Source organism: Gorilla gorilla, chromosome 11 (assembly GCF_029281585.2).
Source record: "Gorilla gorilla gorilla isolate KB3781 chromosome 11, NHGRI_mGorGor1-v2.1_pri, whole genome shotgun sequence".
Lineage (NCBI taxonomy): Eukaryota > Metazoa > Chordata > Mammalia > Primates > Hominidae > Gorilla > Gorilla gorilla.
In genome coordinates, this window is record NC_073235.2 from 126464378 (window position 1) to 126482130 (window position 17753).

The 17753-nt window shown below is 41.4% G+C and overlaps 1 protein-coding gene across 1 annotated transcript in view; it reads right to left on the reverse strand.

The window, feature by feature from the left end:
* The window catches only part of AP1S3 (adaptor related protein complex 1 subunit sigma 3), an 85460-nt gene that overhangs the window by 12157 nt on the left and 55550 nt on the right, over positions 1–17753 (reverse strand). The window contains exons 2-4 of the mRNA XM_031008673.3: positions 13405–13583; positions 11613–11721; positions 1252–1389 (exon numbers count right to left, since the gene is read on the reverse strand). Of these exons, the coding sequence (XP_030864533.1) occupies positions 1252–1389; positions 11613–11721; positions 13405–13583 (426 nt within the window). The remainder of the gene's footprint in view (positions 1–1251; positions 1390–11612; positions 11722–13404; positions 13584–17753) is intronic.

Genomic DNA, 17753 nt, shown 5'->3' on the forward strand with positions numbered 1-17753 from the left:
CACCCAGGTGGTGCTGTGGTGCTATCTCAGCTCACTGCAACCTCCGCCTCCCGGGTTCCAGTGGTTCTACTGCCTCAGCGTCCCAAGTAGCTGGGATTACAGGCACACATCCCCATGCCCGGCTAATTTTTGTGTTGTTAGTAGAGATGGGGTTTCATCACGTTGGCCAGGCTGGTCTTGAACTCCTAGCCTCAAGTGACCTGCCTGCCTCGGCCTCCCAAAGTGCTGGGATTACAGGAGTGAGCCACCGCATCTGGCCAAATGCCGATTTTAAAAAGGTGCTTTACAATGCTCTGGATCCTCTTGACCTACTTATTTGAAATTAGGAAGATGGGAAGACCCCCTGAGGCTGTGGGAAGAAGAATCTAGAGGTGGCAGGGCTGGGATGGAACCCAGCCCCTCAGAGCATCTCATTTGGGAGGGCAGAGGTCAGTGGGGTGAAGTGCTCTTTCTCACAGTGTCCTGGGAGGAATGGAGGGGCTGATGTAGGTAAGTTCCCTGAGGAGGTATGATGCAAATCTGTGCTGCTTCTGAAAGAACATTCCCACTTTATTTTATATAGAAATCCCAGAGTCCAGGGCAGTACCAAATGGGTGCTTCCAGGCCCATTTATACCTTGGCAAGCAAACCACAGTGTTCCCAATTTCTTTATGCAAACAGGAGCACACATACAGCCTTCCCAAAAGGTGTAAGAAATTTTAATTAAAATGATAAATGCCATGCTCAATAATAAAGCTTTAATATCCCTGGCAAACAAAATAACAATGTACTGCTATTCTCCTTTCCCAGGGCAGCATAGGTATTTTAATGAAAGTCTTTTTATACATCTCATAAAATTATTCTTGAAAAGAATAGCACTAACTATTTGATACCTTTTTGGCAGTGAAAGACTCTTGCACTCCAAAGCTCAGCCAAATGTGAAGAGCAAAGACTCTAAAGCCCAATTGCCTGGGTTCAAATCTCTATGCCACACCTCCTAGTGGAATAGAGGAATTCCACACTTCCTGTGTGAAATTGAGCAGGTCATTTAACCTCTTGGTGTCTCAGTTTACTCATCTGTAAAGTGGGAGTAACAATACCACCTACTTTTTCGAGTTGTTGTGAGGATTAAATAAGCTAATACATATAAATAGTTTAGAAACTGTACCCAGCACAGAGTAAGTACTCAGTAAGTCTTGGTTAATATTATAATTATTAACACTATCATCATCATCATCATCTTTCTCCCATGGTTTGGGAAACCGTACTGACCTCCTGTAACATATCAGAGTCTTCAATGGCTTTGACAGCAATTTTCTTGGATGTTTCCTGAATTTCCCCACCTATTATAAACTCGTCCAGGATGAAATAAGCCTTTTCAAAATTAAAGATAATATCCAGCTCGCAGACCTGGTGGGACAAAAACAAATGTTTTGATAAACTTGCAGTTGTATCAGGGGAAACATCTGCCCGAATCTCGAGCTTTTTCAGTTTGCACTCATGTGGCGTACCAAAAATAAAAATATCAGATGGTATTTTAAGGACAGAAAAAAAGAACAGGGAATGCCAGGCCTTTAATAAATGGAATGCCACATTCTATTAAAGCAAAGCACATGCTTAGATAATAATGTTTTGTGTTACAACAGGAAATTTGAGGCTCAGTAAGGGAATGAGGCCACTCGGCTCCTCTTCCTATCTGCACCAAGAAAACTGAGCCCCAGCTGCATTCCAGGAAGGAGGGCAGAGCTTTGTTTCTCCTGCTCTCTGCTCTGTAAATCTTGGCTTCTAGCTTTAGAACTCTCTCAGAAACTAATTCTTCAGAGGAAAATTAGCTCAACTGTGCTAATTTTTCTCAAAATTATGTCACAGCCAGTGGTTCTCAAACTCATTCCAAAGGCTCATTAAAACACACTGGTGCTACGGCCCACCCCCAGAGTTTATGACTCAGGAGGTCTAGATGAGAACTGAGAATCTGCACTTTTAACAGGTTCCCAGGTGATGCTGAGGCCGCTGGACTAGGGGATTTCACATCCAGAATCCCTGGCACGGATCAAAGCAGAGTCTGATAGATTTTGGTGTTTATTTAAGTGTAGCAAGTATGGCAAGATCACTCCCATCATCCAAATAAAGCTCATTTCCCGTATTCACACACCATCGTTGCTGTCTTACTCCCTACTTATTCCTCTACTCACTGACACCTTCTCTTTCCATACCATACCCCACCCACCCAACTGAAGCTGTTCTCTTGAAACTCTGCTCATTGAGTCTCCAGACTGCATAAATGTCTTCTTTTGAGAAGCGTCTGTTCATATCCTTTGCCCACTTTTTGATGGGGTTTTTTTTTTCTTGTACATTTGTTTAAGTTCTTTGTAGATTCTGGATATTAGCCCTTTGTCAGATGGATAGATTGCAAAAGTTTTCTCCCATTCTGTTGGTTGCGTGTTCACTCTGATGACAGTTTCTTTTGCTGTGCAGAAGCTCTTTAGTTTAATTGGATCCCATCTGTCTATTTTAGCTTTTGTCACTAGTCATTAGAAAAATGCAAATCAAAAACTACAATGAGATACCATCTCATGCCAGTTAGAATGGCGATCATTAAAAAGTCAGGAAACAACAGATGCTGGAGAGGATGTGGAGAAATAGGAATGCTTTTACACTGTTGGTGGGAGTGTAAATTAGTTCAACCATTGTGGAAGACAGTGTGGTGATTCCTCAAGGATCTAGAGCCAGAAATACCATTTGACCCGGCAATCCCATTACTGGGTATATACCAAAGGATTATAAATCATTCTACTATAAAGACACATGCACATGTATGTTTGTTGCAGCACTGTTCACAGTAGCAAAGACTTGGAACGAACCCAAATGCCCATCAATGATAGACTGGATAAATAAAATGTATACCATGGAATACTATGCAGCCATAAAAAAAGATGAGTTCATGTCCTTTGCAGGGACATGGATGAAGCTGGAAACCATCATTCTCAGCAAACTAATACAAGAATAGAAAACCAAACACGGCATGTTCTCACTCACGGCATGTTCTCACTCATAAGTAGGAGTTGAACAATGAGAACACATGGACACAGGGAGGGGAACATCACACACCGGAGTGTGTTGGGGAGTGAGGGGCAAAATACCTAATGTAGATGGCAGGTTGATGGGTGCAGCAAACCACCATGGCACATAAATACCTATGTAACAAACCTGCACGTTCTGTGCATGTATCCCAGAACTTAAAGTGTAATTTTAAAAAAAGGGAGGAGAAAAAAAAAAGAAAGTCTCCAGACCTCCCCAACATTTACCTCTCAGGCGCATGTGGTACTCTTCACCAATCTCTGTTCCTTGAAAATCTCTTCTCCCTTGCTCCCCTGATTTTGGCAGTACCACTTAATGCCTGTTTTTCTTGTCTATCTCTGATAATTCCTTCTCAGACTCCTTGGATAATTTATCTCCCTCCTACCCTGCATTTGTTTAAGAAGTATTTAAGGTGTGCCTAGCACATATCAGTCAACAGAACAGACAAACATCTCTGCTGCATGTTGCTTATATTCTAGCCATCCATCTTCTGCTTGAATATTCATGTTCCTCAAGGGAGCCTCTTCTCTTTGCAAAATGCATATTCTCCTGGACAATCGTGCTGACTCTCTACAGCTGTGTCTAGCATGCAGGTAGCTCAACAAACCTAGATGACTAGCCCTGATCTCCCTCTGGGCCACTAGTCCAATATTTTCACCCACTAACTAGACATCTTTACCTACCTATTCCTCAATCCATGTCACCATGTCCCAAACTGATATCAAGATTATTCTTTTTCCTTTAGTCCCTATTTTGCTTAGTAGTTGCAATCTCTTTCTAATTTCTCCATCTATTTCATTCTAGAGTTCAACCAACATACTTCCCCTTCCCCACTCATTCCTCTCCCTCCCTTGATCTCATCCCTCTGGATTTGGTCATCAGTTTCTACTGATTCTATTGTCTAAATAAGTCCCTACCCTTCCTCTCTTCTCTGCTTTCACAGCTGCTGCTCAGGCCTACAGCACTTCTCCATCAGGCCACTGCAATGACCTTCCAGGTGGCGGTTGTGCCTGCTATTAGTGGCCATTGACCACTAATGCTTTGCTAAAATGCTGATCTTGTGCCTCTCCTGTGTAAGGTCTTCAGGACAAAGGCATATAGGAATCTTTACCAGCCTGGGCCCTGCTGTCTGATTTCCTGTGCCAGTGCTCATCCATGCATCTGACACACATGCCACAAACTCACAATGTCACGGTGCTTTTTTGTGCCTTTGCTTTCTGCACATTCCAACAATTCCTGGATTGTGTCCCCAAATGTCCTTTCCTTTATTCTCCTGCTGGCAAAACCAAGCTCATTTTTTCAAGGCCAAATTCAAAAGTCAGGCACATGGCGATTCCCCACATCCCCTTTTCCCCATTCAGATTTCACATCACTTCCTGTGGCTTCTCACCTACATCTTCTGTGCACTAGTTTCTGCTTATTGATTACTAATCACTCCCCCGTACTGTGAGTTCAGGGCAGAAACTTTGTCTTCATCATCTGTATATCCCTGGTTTCTGGCACATTGTAAGACACAAAAAATGCTTGTAACATAAATGAATGAGCAAGTTTAAGTAGAGGCCTTGTCTGGGCATGGTGGCTCACACCTGTAATCCCAGCACTTTGGGAGGCTGAGGCAGGCAGATCACTTGAGGTCAAGAGTTCAAGACCAGCCTGGCCAACATGGTGAAACCTTGTCTTTACTAAAAATACAAAAATTAGCCAGGCATGGTGGTGCACGACTGTAATCCCAGCTACTCAGGAAGCTGAGGCAGAAGAATCACTTGAACCCAGGAGGCAGAGGTTGCAGTGAGCCAAAATCATGCCACTGCACTCCAGCCTGGGTGACAGAGCAAGACTCCTTCTCAAAAAATAAAAATAAATAAATATAGGCCTTGTTTCTAATATGCTAGAGATTAATGGCATCCCAGATACAATTCTATGGTTGTACTGAATGCTATAACTTTGCATGAAATAGATGTCAATATTTTAGCAAATTCCTCCATATATTTACAAGTTAGGTCAATAAACTAGCAAACTTCACAAGGAACATGGTTTAAGTCAACAGATCCAAATGAATCCAACTTCTATACAGAATTACCATGGCATACTGGGGGTATATCACAGTTTATTTAAGCAGTTCCTTTATGGATATGGGCAGACTTTGGGCTGTTTCCAGTTTTTATTCTAAATGATGCTGCCATAATTTTTGTTGTGTATTGTACACTAATTTGAGTATAGCGTAGGAATAAATTCCTTGGGGAATTTTGGGTCAAAGGATTTGTATATTTAAAATTGATAAATACTAAAATGTGGTCCTCCAAAGTAGTCTACAAAACTTAAAAGTTTCACTAACAGTAGGAGTGATTACCTATTTATGTCATCTCCAGCAATGGATAGTCTCTAAATTTTCAGATGAATATTAATTAAATTTACATTTCCCTGCTTATTAGTGAGACTGTACATCTTATTAGATATGCACTGGCCCTTTCCATTTCTTGCCTTGTCTACAAATTGCTTCTGAAAGACTTTGTTTTTTTCTATTGTAATATTTGTCTTAGAAATTTGAATGATTCTTTCGGTGTCACAGATCCTGTCTCCTTTCCCTGCTGTTGTATATGTTGCAAGCGTTTTCTATGTAGAAGCTGAAAAGAATAAGGTAGATTTACATGCACAAATATGGCAACAGCTCTAAGATAGACTTGTAAGGGGGAAAAAAAAGAAAGTTGCAGAATAATATGCAGAATTCAATCCCATTTTTAAAAACCGTATATGTTTAGAGGGACATGTAAAAATATGCATCATTTTTGCAGTTTTAAACAATAGAAAGAAACAAAAAGAAATCACAATAGATTAGACATCCATGTACATGAAAGAAGGTATGAGAAGGAAGCAGTTACCAGAGGTCAGAAAAGGCAGAAGTCAGGAGTTATAGTAGCAAGCTGAGGAACCTCGGAGTTCAAGGCAGGCGTAGACCAGGAATCCAAGACAGACAGGAGCCTCATTAGGAGAAACCAGCAATTAAACTCCTGCAAAGTGAACCTGACAGATACTAGTGAAAATTCTCCAGGAACTTCTTATACCCCACTTTGACATGTCCCCAGGTCTGGGTCCTCCAGCAGCCATGGGGCAATTAATTTACTGTAGTAGTTTCAAGGGATAAGGGTAAGGTAAGGTGGTATGCAGAGTTAGAGAAACAATACACACACACACACACACACACACACACACCTTGATATACAGTTACTATCTGTAGCTCTGAAGAGAAATGTATATGCAAGTTCCATAGGCATTACAGAGAATGTTACAACTGAGCAACTATTTCACATACAGCAACTCAAAAGTGCTACCCTATAGTTGTTCTTTGAGTCTACTGCCATCTGAGAATGGGAGAAAATATCCAGGAAGACCCTTAGACCAGTTCATTTTTTTTTTTTTTTTTGGAAACAGTCTTACTCCGTCGCCCAGGCTGGAGTGCAGTGGAGTCATCTCAGCTTGCTGCAACCCCTGCCTCCTGGGTTCAAACTATTCTACCGCCTCAGCCTCCCAGGTAGCTGCGATTACAGGCATATGCCACCATGCCTGGCTAATTTTTTTATTTTTATTTTTAGTAGAGACAGGGTTTCACCATGTTGGCCAGGCTGGTCTTGAACTCCTGACCTTAAGTGATCCCCCCAACCTTGGCCTCCCAAAGTGCTGGGATTACAGGCATGAGCCACCGTTCCCAGTCCCAATTCAGGTTTCTGAAGCTACTGCCTAATTACTTATGCCTGTAATCCCAGCACTTTGGGGGTGCTGAGGCGGGCTGATCATTTGAGGTCAAGAGTTCGAGACCAGACTGGGCAACATGGTGAGACCCTGTCTCTACTAAACATACAAAAAATTAGCCAGGGATGGTGGCACATGCCTGTAATCCCAGCTACTCGGGAGGCTGAGGCAGGAGAATCGCTTGAACCCAGGAAGCAGAGGTTGCAGTGAGCCAAGACTGCACCACTGCACCCCAACCTGGGCAACGGAGTAAGAGTCTGTCTTAGGAAAAAGAAACAAAATAAAATAAAATAAAATAATAAATTCCACCCTGAGGTTGTCCCAATACAACAAAAATATATACTTGATGTTCAAGTGATTCCACTCCTTCTAATTATGCAAATACCCCGGCTTCTTGCTCCCTCACCATGTTAATAAACACGAGCCTCTTTATTTATTTTCTCGTGTATCTAGATTCTGAATAAAGCTTTCAAATGGTAGAAACTATCATTTAACTTTATCTTCAATGTCCTAGCCTTGTGCTCTTCTGTAATTTGGCTTAAGGTTCTTTTCTTACAGCAGAATTCATGGTGCAGTGAGATTATTTCTGGCATTTCACCAACTGAATCCTTTTGGACAGAATCTAAGAAGCACATGTACTTATTAAATTATGCTCTAAAGTAAATACAAAAAGTTTCAAGTTACATGCAGCAAATGCTTCAAATAATAGTAAACTATATAAGTACCATAAAGCTATATATAAAATAAGAACAGGCCGGGCACAGTGGCTCACACCTGTAATCCCAACACTTTAGGAGGCCGAGGTGGGTGGATCACCTGAGGCCAGGAGTTTGAGACCAGCCTGGCCAACATGGCAAAACCCCATCTCTACCAAAAATACAAAAATTAGCCAGGCGTGGTGGCACGTGCCTGTAATCCCAGCTACTAGGGAGGCTGAGGTAGGAGAATCGCTTGAACCCGGGAGGCGGAAGGTGCAGTGAGCCGAGACCGCGCCACTGCATTCCAGCCTGGGCAACAAGAGCGAGACTCCGTCTCAAAAAAATAAATAAATAAAATAAAACAAGAATAATTATAATGCAATGTACAACTATATAGCAATTAATAGTTTATTAAGTATTGCTATCACGCCATCTCTCTGCCCCTCCCAGCAGCCCTATAAGGTTAGCAAAGTAAACACTTCTCTTAACCTTTTTGAGGGTCATTTTTCTCATCTGCAAAACGGAAACACATGACAGGCCCCAAATCCTTGAACTGGTGAGAGAGTCAGCCTACACCAGCATCCGGGGGACTCATAGTGCTCTTCCCCTGACAGCAAAAAACAAACAAAAAACTCCCTACATCAAATTCAAAAGCTCTCTGGGACATCAACATCCTCACACACTGAGGCACCAGTAAAAATTCACACTGTAGTCTGTAATGCAGAAATATGGCAGGTATCTAAATCCTCAGACTCTTATCTGGCATGAGACTTTGAGGCATTTCCTCTGAGCCTCTATAAATTGGGGTTAATGCTACTTACTGAAGATCGGAAGATTAACTAGTTAATCCTCGTAAATCTCCTTGGAATTGAAAAGTGCTAAAAAAAATACATAACTTAAATTAGTAGCCAGAGATTTTGATCCATCTGTCTTCAGCAGATAATATTTTCCAGTGTTATAAGAGAAGCTCAGTACCAAGTTTTCCCCTAGATAACATTATATAAGGGCAGAATTCAAGGAAAGCTTTAGTATTAATATGGGAGGAAAAGAAAATCAAAGAGAAATATTTTATTGCTGAGATTATGTCAATGAGAATCAGTACTGGAAGTCTTTGCTCATCACTGTTAATTAACAAGAACTGAACTTCTACTGGGCATATAGCCTTGAATTGCTCTTAGCTGCTCTTAGCTTAATGAAAGATTCATTGAATTTTTTAATAAATTAAATTTTGGTACATGACAAAGACAGAGTTTCCAAAGGTATACCAAAATAGAATGGGAAATTAATGTTCGAGAAATGGGAATTCATTCTGACTCTCTTTGTACTTTAACTGGGTTTAGCATTGGTGAAGGTCACTCAAGTTCTCTTGAGAAGCATAATGCCCTGAGATATCTGGCTGAAATTTGGTCAGATAGATTGAGATCAAAATTCAGCCCCAATTCACATTATCACAGTTGGTTTAATCTAGGAAAATGCAACAGGTCAAGCCGGAGTTCAGAAATGAGAAAGAGAAGGCAGGTTACGGGAATGCCCAGACCTCAGGGAAACTTCTTCAGGCTCTTGCAAAAGGCCAAGTCTGTAGTTTATTTCAAAGGAAAGTACAAAAATGTGAGAATTCATTTGAATAGTAGAAAGTATTAAATTAAATAATATGTTTGAAAACATGTTATTATACATTTGCAAATTTCTCCTTAAAAAAATGAAAATAAACTTGGTATACCAAGAGGAGAAAGAAAAGATGGTCTAGTTGTCTTATTGCTGTCATATACTGACCAACAACCTGAAATCCCTGAACAACGGGGAAAAAAGTGAGGCGGGAAAAATTCTTTCAGAAATCTTTCCAGTGTTCATCCTTATGAAAAGTGTTGCAACAAATCTGATAAAACGTGTTCAATATTGCAAATACTGCTCATTCCATTAAAGAGAATAACAACAACAACAAAAAAAAGCCTCTTCTGGAAGCAAATTATCCTAACACTTAACAAAAACTTCAGTGAGTAAGGGAATAGGGAAGAGGGTATTATGAGAAGAAAACATTTTCCAAATCCAATGATTTATTTCTTGAAACTGTGAAATGGATTAAATGTTTTGGAACATTTGCTATCAAGTCTGGCCCACAGCTGGTTACAAGTTAAGCAGTGGGGGGATAAAATGGTCTCAAAAGAATTGCAATTTGGTGGTCAAGCAAATCGGGTGCCAGTTAGGGACACTCCAAGGTCATTTCTTGTTACTGGAGAACTGTCAGGTATATAAAAAGGGAAATGTAGGCTGGAGGCAGTGGCTCATGCCTGTAATCCCAGCACGTTGGGAGGCCAAGGCAGGCGGATCGCCCGAGGTCAGGAGTTCAAGACTAGCCTGGCCAACATGGTGAAACCCCATCTCTAATAAAAATATAAAAATCATCCGGGCATGGTGGCGGGGGCCCGTAATCCTAGCTACTCAGGAGGCTGAGGCAGGAAGATCGCTTGAACTCGGGAGGCAGAGGTTGCAGTGAGCAGAGATCGTGCCATTGCACTCCAGCCTGGGCAACAAGAACAAAACTCCGTCTCAATAAATAATAAATAAATAAATAAATAAATAAATAAATAAATAAATAAGGGTAGTGCATCAAGGATGGAGGAGTGGTCAGGGATCCATGCTTTGAAAGGTTAAACAACAGGCTGGGGGGGTTGATTTTATCTATTGTACATGATGGAAAGTGGCTGTGAAGGAATGCCACACCTACATCTAGTTTTTTTAAGGAAGATGGTAACTAATAGGGCAAGAGGGCGAACAGAGAAAAGCTCAGAGGCATAAAAAGCCAGGAATGATGTTTAAAAGAAAAGCAAAATTGAAATCCCAAGTGAACCTATATTAGTGAGAGTGGAAAGAAGGAAATGAATGTCAGCCCAATTTGAATAGACAGAGGCAGATTCTGGTAAAGCATAGAAAAAGACAAAACAAGCTGCGTCCTTTTGCACTGAAGGATCCTGGAACATAACAAATTCCAATCACAAGACAGAACGGATTTTCAGTAGATGAGTTTGGTTCTGGACCATGAGAAGCCCAGTGAAGACTGTCACCAACAAGGGGAAGAAGAGTCACTTAGTAAGGGATTTCCAGGACACAGAGTCAGTACACACAGAGTTAGGAAGAGACGAGGCATATTTAGGGCTGGGCAGAGGAAGGGAGCTGAGTGGAAGAAACCAAGGAGGCGCCTTCAGAAATAACAGGACAAGAGTCAGCAGAAATCAATGTCATGGCAAAATCAAGAAGGGCGAATTTAAAGAAAGCGTCATGGTGAGCAAGGGTCCAGTGCTGCAGCGAGAAGCAGGTGAAAGCAGGTGAAGACTCAAGAGGAATCGCTGGTGTCAACCCCCAGGAGGGTTCAATGGTAACTTGCTGATTTCCCTGCAGAGTAAAGATGGACCCATGCTGTAAGCACTGCCGAGTGAATGAGTTCCGAGGACTGGAGCACCTAGTATAGTACATCACTTGGCAGAAAATGCAAAAAGATTATTGAATAGCAATGTGAAGGAAAAGGATTTGGGTTTTTTGTTTGTTGCTATTTTTCTTATGCATAAATAATTAAGAATACTTATAGCTTAGAAGAAAAGCCAGAGAAAGGATAAAAAGTCAAAACAGAAAAGAGATGACAAAGCCAATGAAGAATAAAGAACAGAATATCAAGAAATCCTTCACAGTTAAATGCTGGTTCACTGAAATAAGGTCTCTGGTGTATTTGTGGTATGAAGATAAAGATACATCCACCTCTTGAAAGCTTTGGGTGGCCGGGCACGGTAGCTCATGCCTATAATCCTAGCTCTTTGGGAAGCTGAGGTGGGAGAATTGCTTGAGGCCAAGAGTTCAAGACCCACCTGGGCAACATAGCGGGACTCCATATCTATTTAAAAAGAAAAAAGGAAAGCTTTGGGTCTTTCATTTACTAAGAATTATAGGTAGGGAGAAAAATCTTGTATTCTAACCTTAGGGGGACTAAGGTGATCTTCGGTTCAAGTTCAATTCATATTTTAGATGTGACAGAGAGAAGGGATGTGACCAGAGACAGAACTGAAGTAAGAGCTGAGATGGTGACTGTAGCTAATCCTAACCGACAAGGACAACACTTACATTTCCAAAATATTTGTCCAGCAGCTCCACGTAACGATGCACAATCTCTAGCGTCAAGAGCTCATTGTCCTGATTTTCTATTGCACAGCAAAAATATAAACTAGCATACCTTGAAATGAAAAATAACAAAAGCAAAATATGACAATACATTAAGCAACCTGGAGACAGTTTTTCCCACGAATATGCAAAGTCACCTCCTCCCCCGCCGAGCCTCTCCTCATCCAAGAATGAAATCATTATTCATCACCCCCAATAGCCTCCTGAAATATAAATCAGAATATATGAAAATTCTGTGGGGGTTGGATTACTTCCGTTAATTACGCATGAAAGACTCTCAACAAAATTTTACCTTGAAGAGCTATTATCAGGAGGACAGTATCCTTTCGCTCTTGGTAATCAGGGTGTCTTCACACCCCTCTCCAGCTTGTCAATTGTTTTTTGTAAAATAGAAAGCCCTGACCAGTGCTGTCAGGAGCCCACGCTCCCCACCCTCCCATTTCACAATGGGCTTCAGTCATTCTGTGTGAGCCTCCCTCCTCAATTTGTCAAACTCCAACCTTGGGCCCAGCAGAAGGAGCTTTGCAGGCACTTGCTGGTAATTTACTCCATTGAATATCAATCTGTGATATTGCCTCTGTTTTTCCCAACAAGCTTTATAAACACCCTTTGCAAGAGCATATCTGAGGAGCATAACTCCTTCCGGGAGTTGCAGTAGGGTGTTGGATGCAGGGTCAGGTCAGCTGTGTTCTGTCCCTGGGCTTAGGCATCAATTACCTGGGTCTCCAAGGGCAAAATTATGTTACCTCTCAGGCTTAGTTATCCCATCTATAAATTGAGGGTCCTTTCTAGTATGGTCTTGCCATGGCAAGCAGATATGGTAAAAACAATATACAGGCTTTAAAGCCAAAAAGATCTAGATTTGAATCCTGGCTCTACCAATTAACACTCAATTACTGTGACTGGGAACTGACTACTTAAACTCTTCGCGTCCTCAATGTACTCATTACAAATTCAAGTAACAGGCATAATAAGAGCTGCCCCACTGAACACATCCCCATCTCTCTGTCATACTAACCTCTAGTTTTTCCAAAGCACTTGTTACTACGTGAAAATATTGTATTTGGTTACTTAATAAATATGTATACTACATGACAGCAGGAATGTCATCTGTCTTGTTCAATGATGTATCACAGCCATTAGAACAATGCCAGGAATGGCTGGACATGATGGCTCACGCCTGTAATCCCAGCACTTTGGGAGGCCAAGGCAGGTGGATCACCTGAGCACAGGAGTTTTAGACCAGCCTGGCCAAAACGGTGAAACCCCGTCTCTCTTAAAACACAAAAATTAGTCAGGCATAGTGGCAGATGCCTGCAATCCTAGCTACTCAGGAGGCTGAGGCAAGAGAATCGCTTGAACCCAGGAGGTGGAAGTTGCAGTGAGCCAAGATCACGCCATTGCACTCCAGCCTGGGTGACAGAGCAAGATTCCGCCTCCAACAAATTAAAAAAGAACAATGCCAGGAATGTAACAGGTGTTCATACCACTTTTCTTGAATGCATGCGTGCCCTATCAAGGTGTAGTTTATTTACCTAGAATCCATCCTGGCACCTAGAATTTCTTTCAATAAAATGAGAGTTCTTTTCTAGTTAGTCTATTGGCACAAATATATGGGCCCCAGCCTTCAAAGATTTCAGTAAATGGTGGAATTGGTATAGCAATCTAAAATGTTCAGGATTAGAACAAACCAAAGTAAGACTGAGAAAATGAGCTCTCAAAAAGTTACTCACACCTTTTATAAACAAGTTTTAGCTCCTTCCAGTCAACAAAACTGCTTGTCCTGTGACCACGGGAGAGAATAATCTGAACAATTTCCCGGGTGATCTTCTTCCTCTCTTTGTCAGGGAGAGTGATGTACCATTTCTGTAGCCGTAATTTCCCTTGTCGACTGAAGAGCAATATGAAATGTATCTAGAACAAAAAAAGGACACAAAAAACGGAACCTGATCAACCAAGTCATTCTGCCGTTCTGCAAAGACACTGAAATTCAATGATGGATTTACACAGAAAGATAATTCTAAACAGATGAAAAAATTCTTACCAGCATGAAAACTATCTCATCTGACAAATTATATTTAACCCATCAGAGAAAAAAGAAATTTGTATATCACAAACATAGCTTACTTTTATTATAGGAGAAAAATTAGGTGTTTTTTTTTGTTTTGTTTTGTTTTTGAGAAGGAGTGTTGCTCTGCTGCCCAGGCTGGAGTGCAGTGGCGCGGTCTCAGCTCACTGCGACCTCCACCTCCTGGGTTCAAGCGATTCTCCTGCAACAGCCTCCCAAGTAGCTGGAATTACAGGTGCCCACCTCCATGCCCGGCTAATTCTTGTATTTTTAGTAGAGACGGGGTTTCACCATGTTGGCCAGGCTGGTCTCTAACTCCTGACCTCAGGTGATCGCCCCACCTCAGCCTCCCAAAGTGCTGGGATTACAGGCATGAGCCACCACACCTGGCTTTATTTTAATTCTTTTTAAGTGTTATAAACACACATAGGGAAAAATAATCAAGAAAGTAGTAGTACTTCTGTTTTTAAAACATTAATTTCTTCCTTTACAAGACAAAAAAAAGTGTTAAGAACAACAGAAGGATTTACTTTAAAAATTATATTCCGGCACCATATTTAACTATAGAAACATAATGATAATATAGAAATAAAGGGGAGAAGGAAAGGAAGTGAGGCTGAAGCAAGGGGAACGAGAAAGTGAGAAGCTGTCTTAAATGTAAGCTTTTTTTTTTTTTTTTTTTTTTTTTTGAGACAGTCTTGCTTTCTGACCCAGGCTGGAGTTCAGTGGCATGATCTCGGCTCACTGCAACCTCCCCCTCCCAGGTTCAAACTATTTTCATGCTTCAGCCTCCCAAGTAGCTGAGATTACACATGCACGCCACCATGCTCAGCTAATTTTTTTGTGTTTTTAGTAAAGACAGGGTTTCACCATGTTGGACAGGCTGGTCTCAAACTCCCAGTCTCAGACGATCCGCCCACCTCAGCCTCCCAAAATGCTGGGATTGCTGGCATAAGCCACAACATCCAGCCTTAAATGTAAGCTCTTTTCTCCATTTTGCACGTTACTTGGCTGAGAGCTTTAGAATCAACCATCTCAAGTTACAATTGTCTTTGGCATCACCATAGACTGTTAACAATTTAGACAGTATATTGGCTACACTAGGAAACAACCTGATTTTATTTTCAAAGAAGTTCCGAAATGTGTATTTGAAATGATGGTAATGAATTTTAGAAGGTTTAAATAAGCAGAAGACATTAGAACATCTGGAAATTTACTTGAAAACCTTGGAAGGTACAGTATTTGGTGGCTCACACCTGTAATCCCAGCACTTCGGGAGGCCAAGGCGGGATAATCACTTGAGCACAAGGGTTTGAGACAAGCCTGGGCAACATAGTGAGACCCCATCTCTAAATTTTTAGAGGCTCTGTTAGAATGTTTTTTAAAAAAGAAATTTTTAAAAACCTTGAAGTTATGGTATATTTAATTTTTGGGAATTGTCAGATGGCCTAATCTTTATTTTATGAGAATTAAGTTTTCTCAGTCCACGGTATCAGAAGATCAGGTTTAGAATCATAATTTATTTTGTTCAGTTTTGTTTTGTTTTTAAAAAATAAAGTGCATTGTTTCAGTTGTGTCATGAAGGAAATTATATATACCAGGAACAAAAAATTATTAGATTTTAAGAAAACGTTTTACAGATAAAAGATTCAACTTTCGGCCAGGTGTGGTGGCTCACGCCTGTAATCCCAGCACTTTGGGAGGCCGAGGTGAGTGGATCACCTGAGGTCAGGAGTTCGAGACCAGCCTGACCAACATGGAGAAACCCCGTCTCTAATAAAATTACAAAATTAGCCAGGTGTGGTGGTGCATGCTTGTAGTCCCAGCTACTCAGGAGGCTGAGGCAGGAGAATCACTTGAATCCAGGAGGCAGAGGTTGCAGTGAGCCAAGATCACACCATTGCACTCCAGCCTGGGCAACAAGAGCGAAACTCCGTCTCAAAAAAAAACAAAAAGATTCAACTCTATTGAAAAGGCTGAGGCCTAAATGCCACGACATAAATCATTACAACCCACTAGGTGGCGGTATCTGAGGGCCCAATGAAACTATGCTTTTTACTCAGATCTTCCACTAACCACCTCCCCCGGCTGCCCCACCACCACCCCCTGGCCCCAGCCTACAGAATTTGAGGTCTTCTTTTGGAGTGCAGTGGCTCACTGCGGCTTCAACCTCCCAGACTTAGGCGATCCTCCCACCTCAGCCTCCCTGGTAGCTGGAACCACAGGTGTGCACCACCATGCCTGGCTAATATATATATATATATATATAGAGAGAGAGAGAGAGAGAGAGAGAGAGAGAGAGAGAAAGTGTGTGTGTGTGTGTTTCGTAGAGACGAGGTCTCCCTATGCTGCCCAGACTGGTCTCAAACTCAAGCCTACAGAACATGAGGTCTTCTTTTGGAGGGCAGTGGCACGATCATAGCTCACTGCAGCCTCAGCCTCCCAGGCTCAAGTGATTCCCCCCACCTTGGCCTCCCAAAGTTCCGGGATTACAGGTGTGTGCCACCATGCCCAGCTAATACTTTTTAAATTTTGTTGTAGAAACGAGGTCTCCCTACGTTGCCCAGACTGGTCTCGAACTCCTAGGCTCAAGTGATCCTCCCACCTCCGTCTCCCAGAGTGTTGTGATTACAGGCATGAACCACCATGCCCAGCTTGAGGTTCTTAATAGTTCATCTTTTTTTTTTTTCTGGTAACTACAAATTACTTTTTTCATAATTTCAATTTCTGTGTTAGATTCAGGGAGTATATGTGTGCTTTTCTTACATGGGTATATTGCATGATGCTGAGGTTTCGGGTACAACTGAACCTGTCAATCAGGCACTGAGTATAGTACTTAAGTTAGTTTCTCAGCCCTTGCCCCACTCCCTTTCTTCCCCATCTAGTAGTCCCCAGTGTGTATTGCTGCCATCTTTACGTTTGTAAGTATCCAGTGTTTAGCTCCCGCTTGTGAAAACATGCAATATTTGGTTTTCTGTTCCTGTGTTAATTCCCTTAGGATAACGGCCTCCAGCTGCATCCGTGTTGCTGCAGAGGACATGATTTTGTTCTTTTTTATGCTGTGTAGTAGTCCATGGTATATATGTATATTACCATGTTTTCTTTATCCATTCCACCATTGATGGGCATGGAGGTTGATTCCATGTCTTTCTATTCACTTTCTATTGTGAATAGTGAATAGGTAATCTTCTTAGAAAAGAAACATCCGTTATAATAATGATATGAGGCCCAAGACATCACAGGTGATGAGAAACCAATTTAAAAACCCTCCTCATCAGCAGCTTTAAAAAAAATCACCTTCAGTCTGGAATTTTAACACAGCATTTTTTTTTTTAGTATCGGTTTCACTATAACACAGGTATAAACAATTCAATAATCTTGGCCAGGTGTGGTGGCTCACGCCTGTAATCCTGGCACCTTGGAAGGCTGAGGAAGGAGGACTGCTTGAGCCCAGGAGTTTGAGAGCAGCCTGGGAAACACAGCAAGACCCCATATCTATTTAAAATAACAATAAATAATAATAATAATCAAATTCAATAATCAAACACTACCTTCTGAGAATTCTATTGAGAAGGGTATTTTTGCTTCCAAGAAGAGATCATAAAAGTGACTGACACTCTACGAGCATAAAATAGAATGGTTATAGGATCACAAAGAATAGGACTCAGCATTGCATCATCACGGTGCGTAAGATTATTCAATCCAATGCCTAGTGAACAGTTCCATTTTTACTGGGAAAATGAAGTCCACACATTTGCCTGGTATTCTCTTGCATTTCCTGCTAGAAATTTTTCTTCCTCCACCTAACCTAAATCTCTTGTTATAATTTAAACCAGTTTTCCCTGATTTTATCCATAGATTATATAAAAAGAGAATGTATCAAGTATCTTTGGAAGAATAACTAACTTCACTGATTTGGAGATAGCCTTTAAGTCTTTTTTTTTTTTTTTTTTTTTAGACAGAGTCTCACTCTGCCACCCAGGCTGGAGGGCAGTGGCGCCATCTTGGCTCACTGC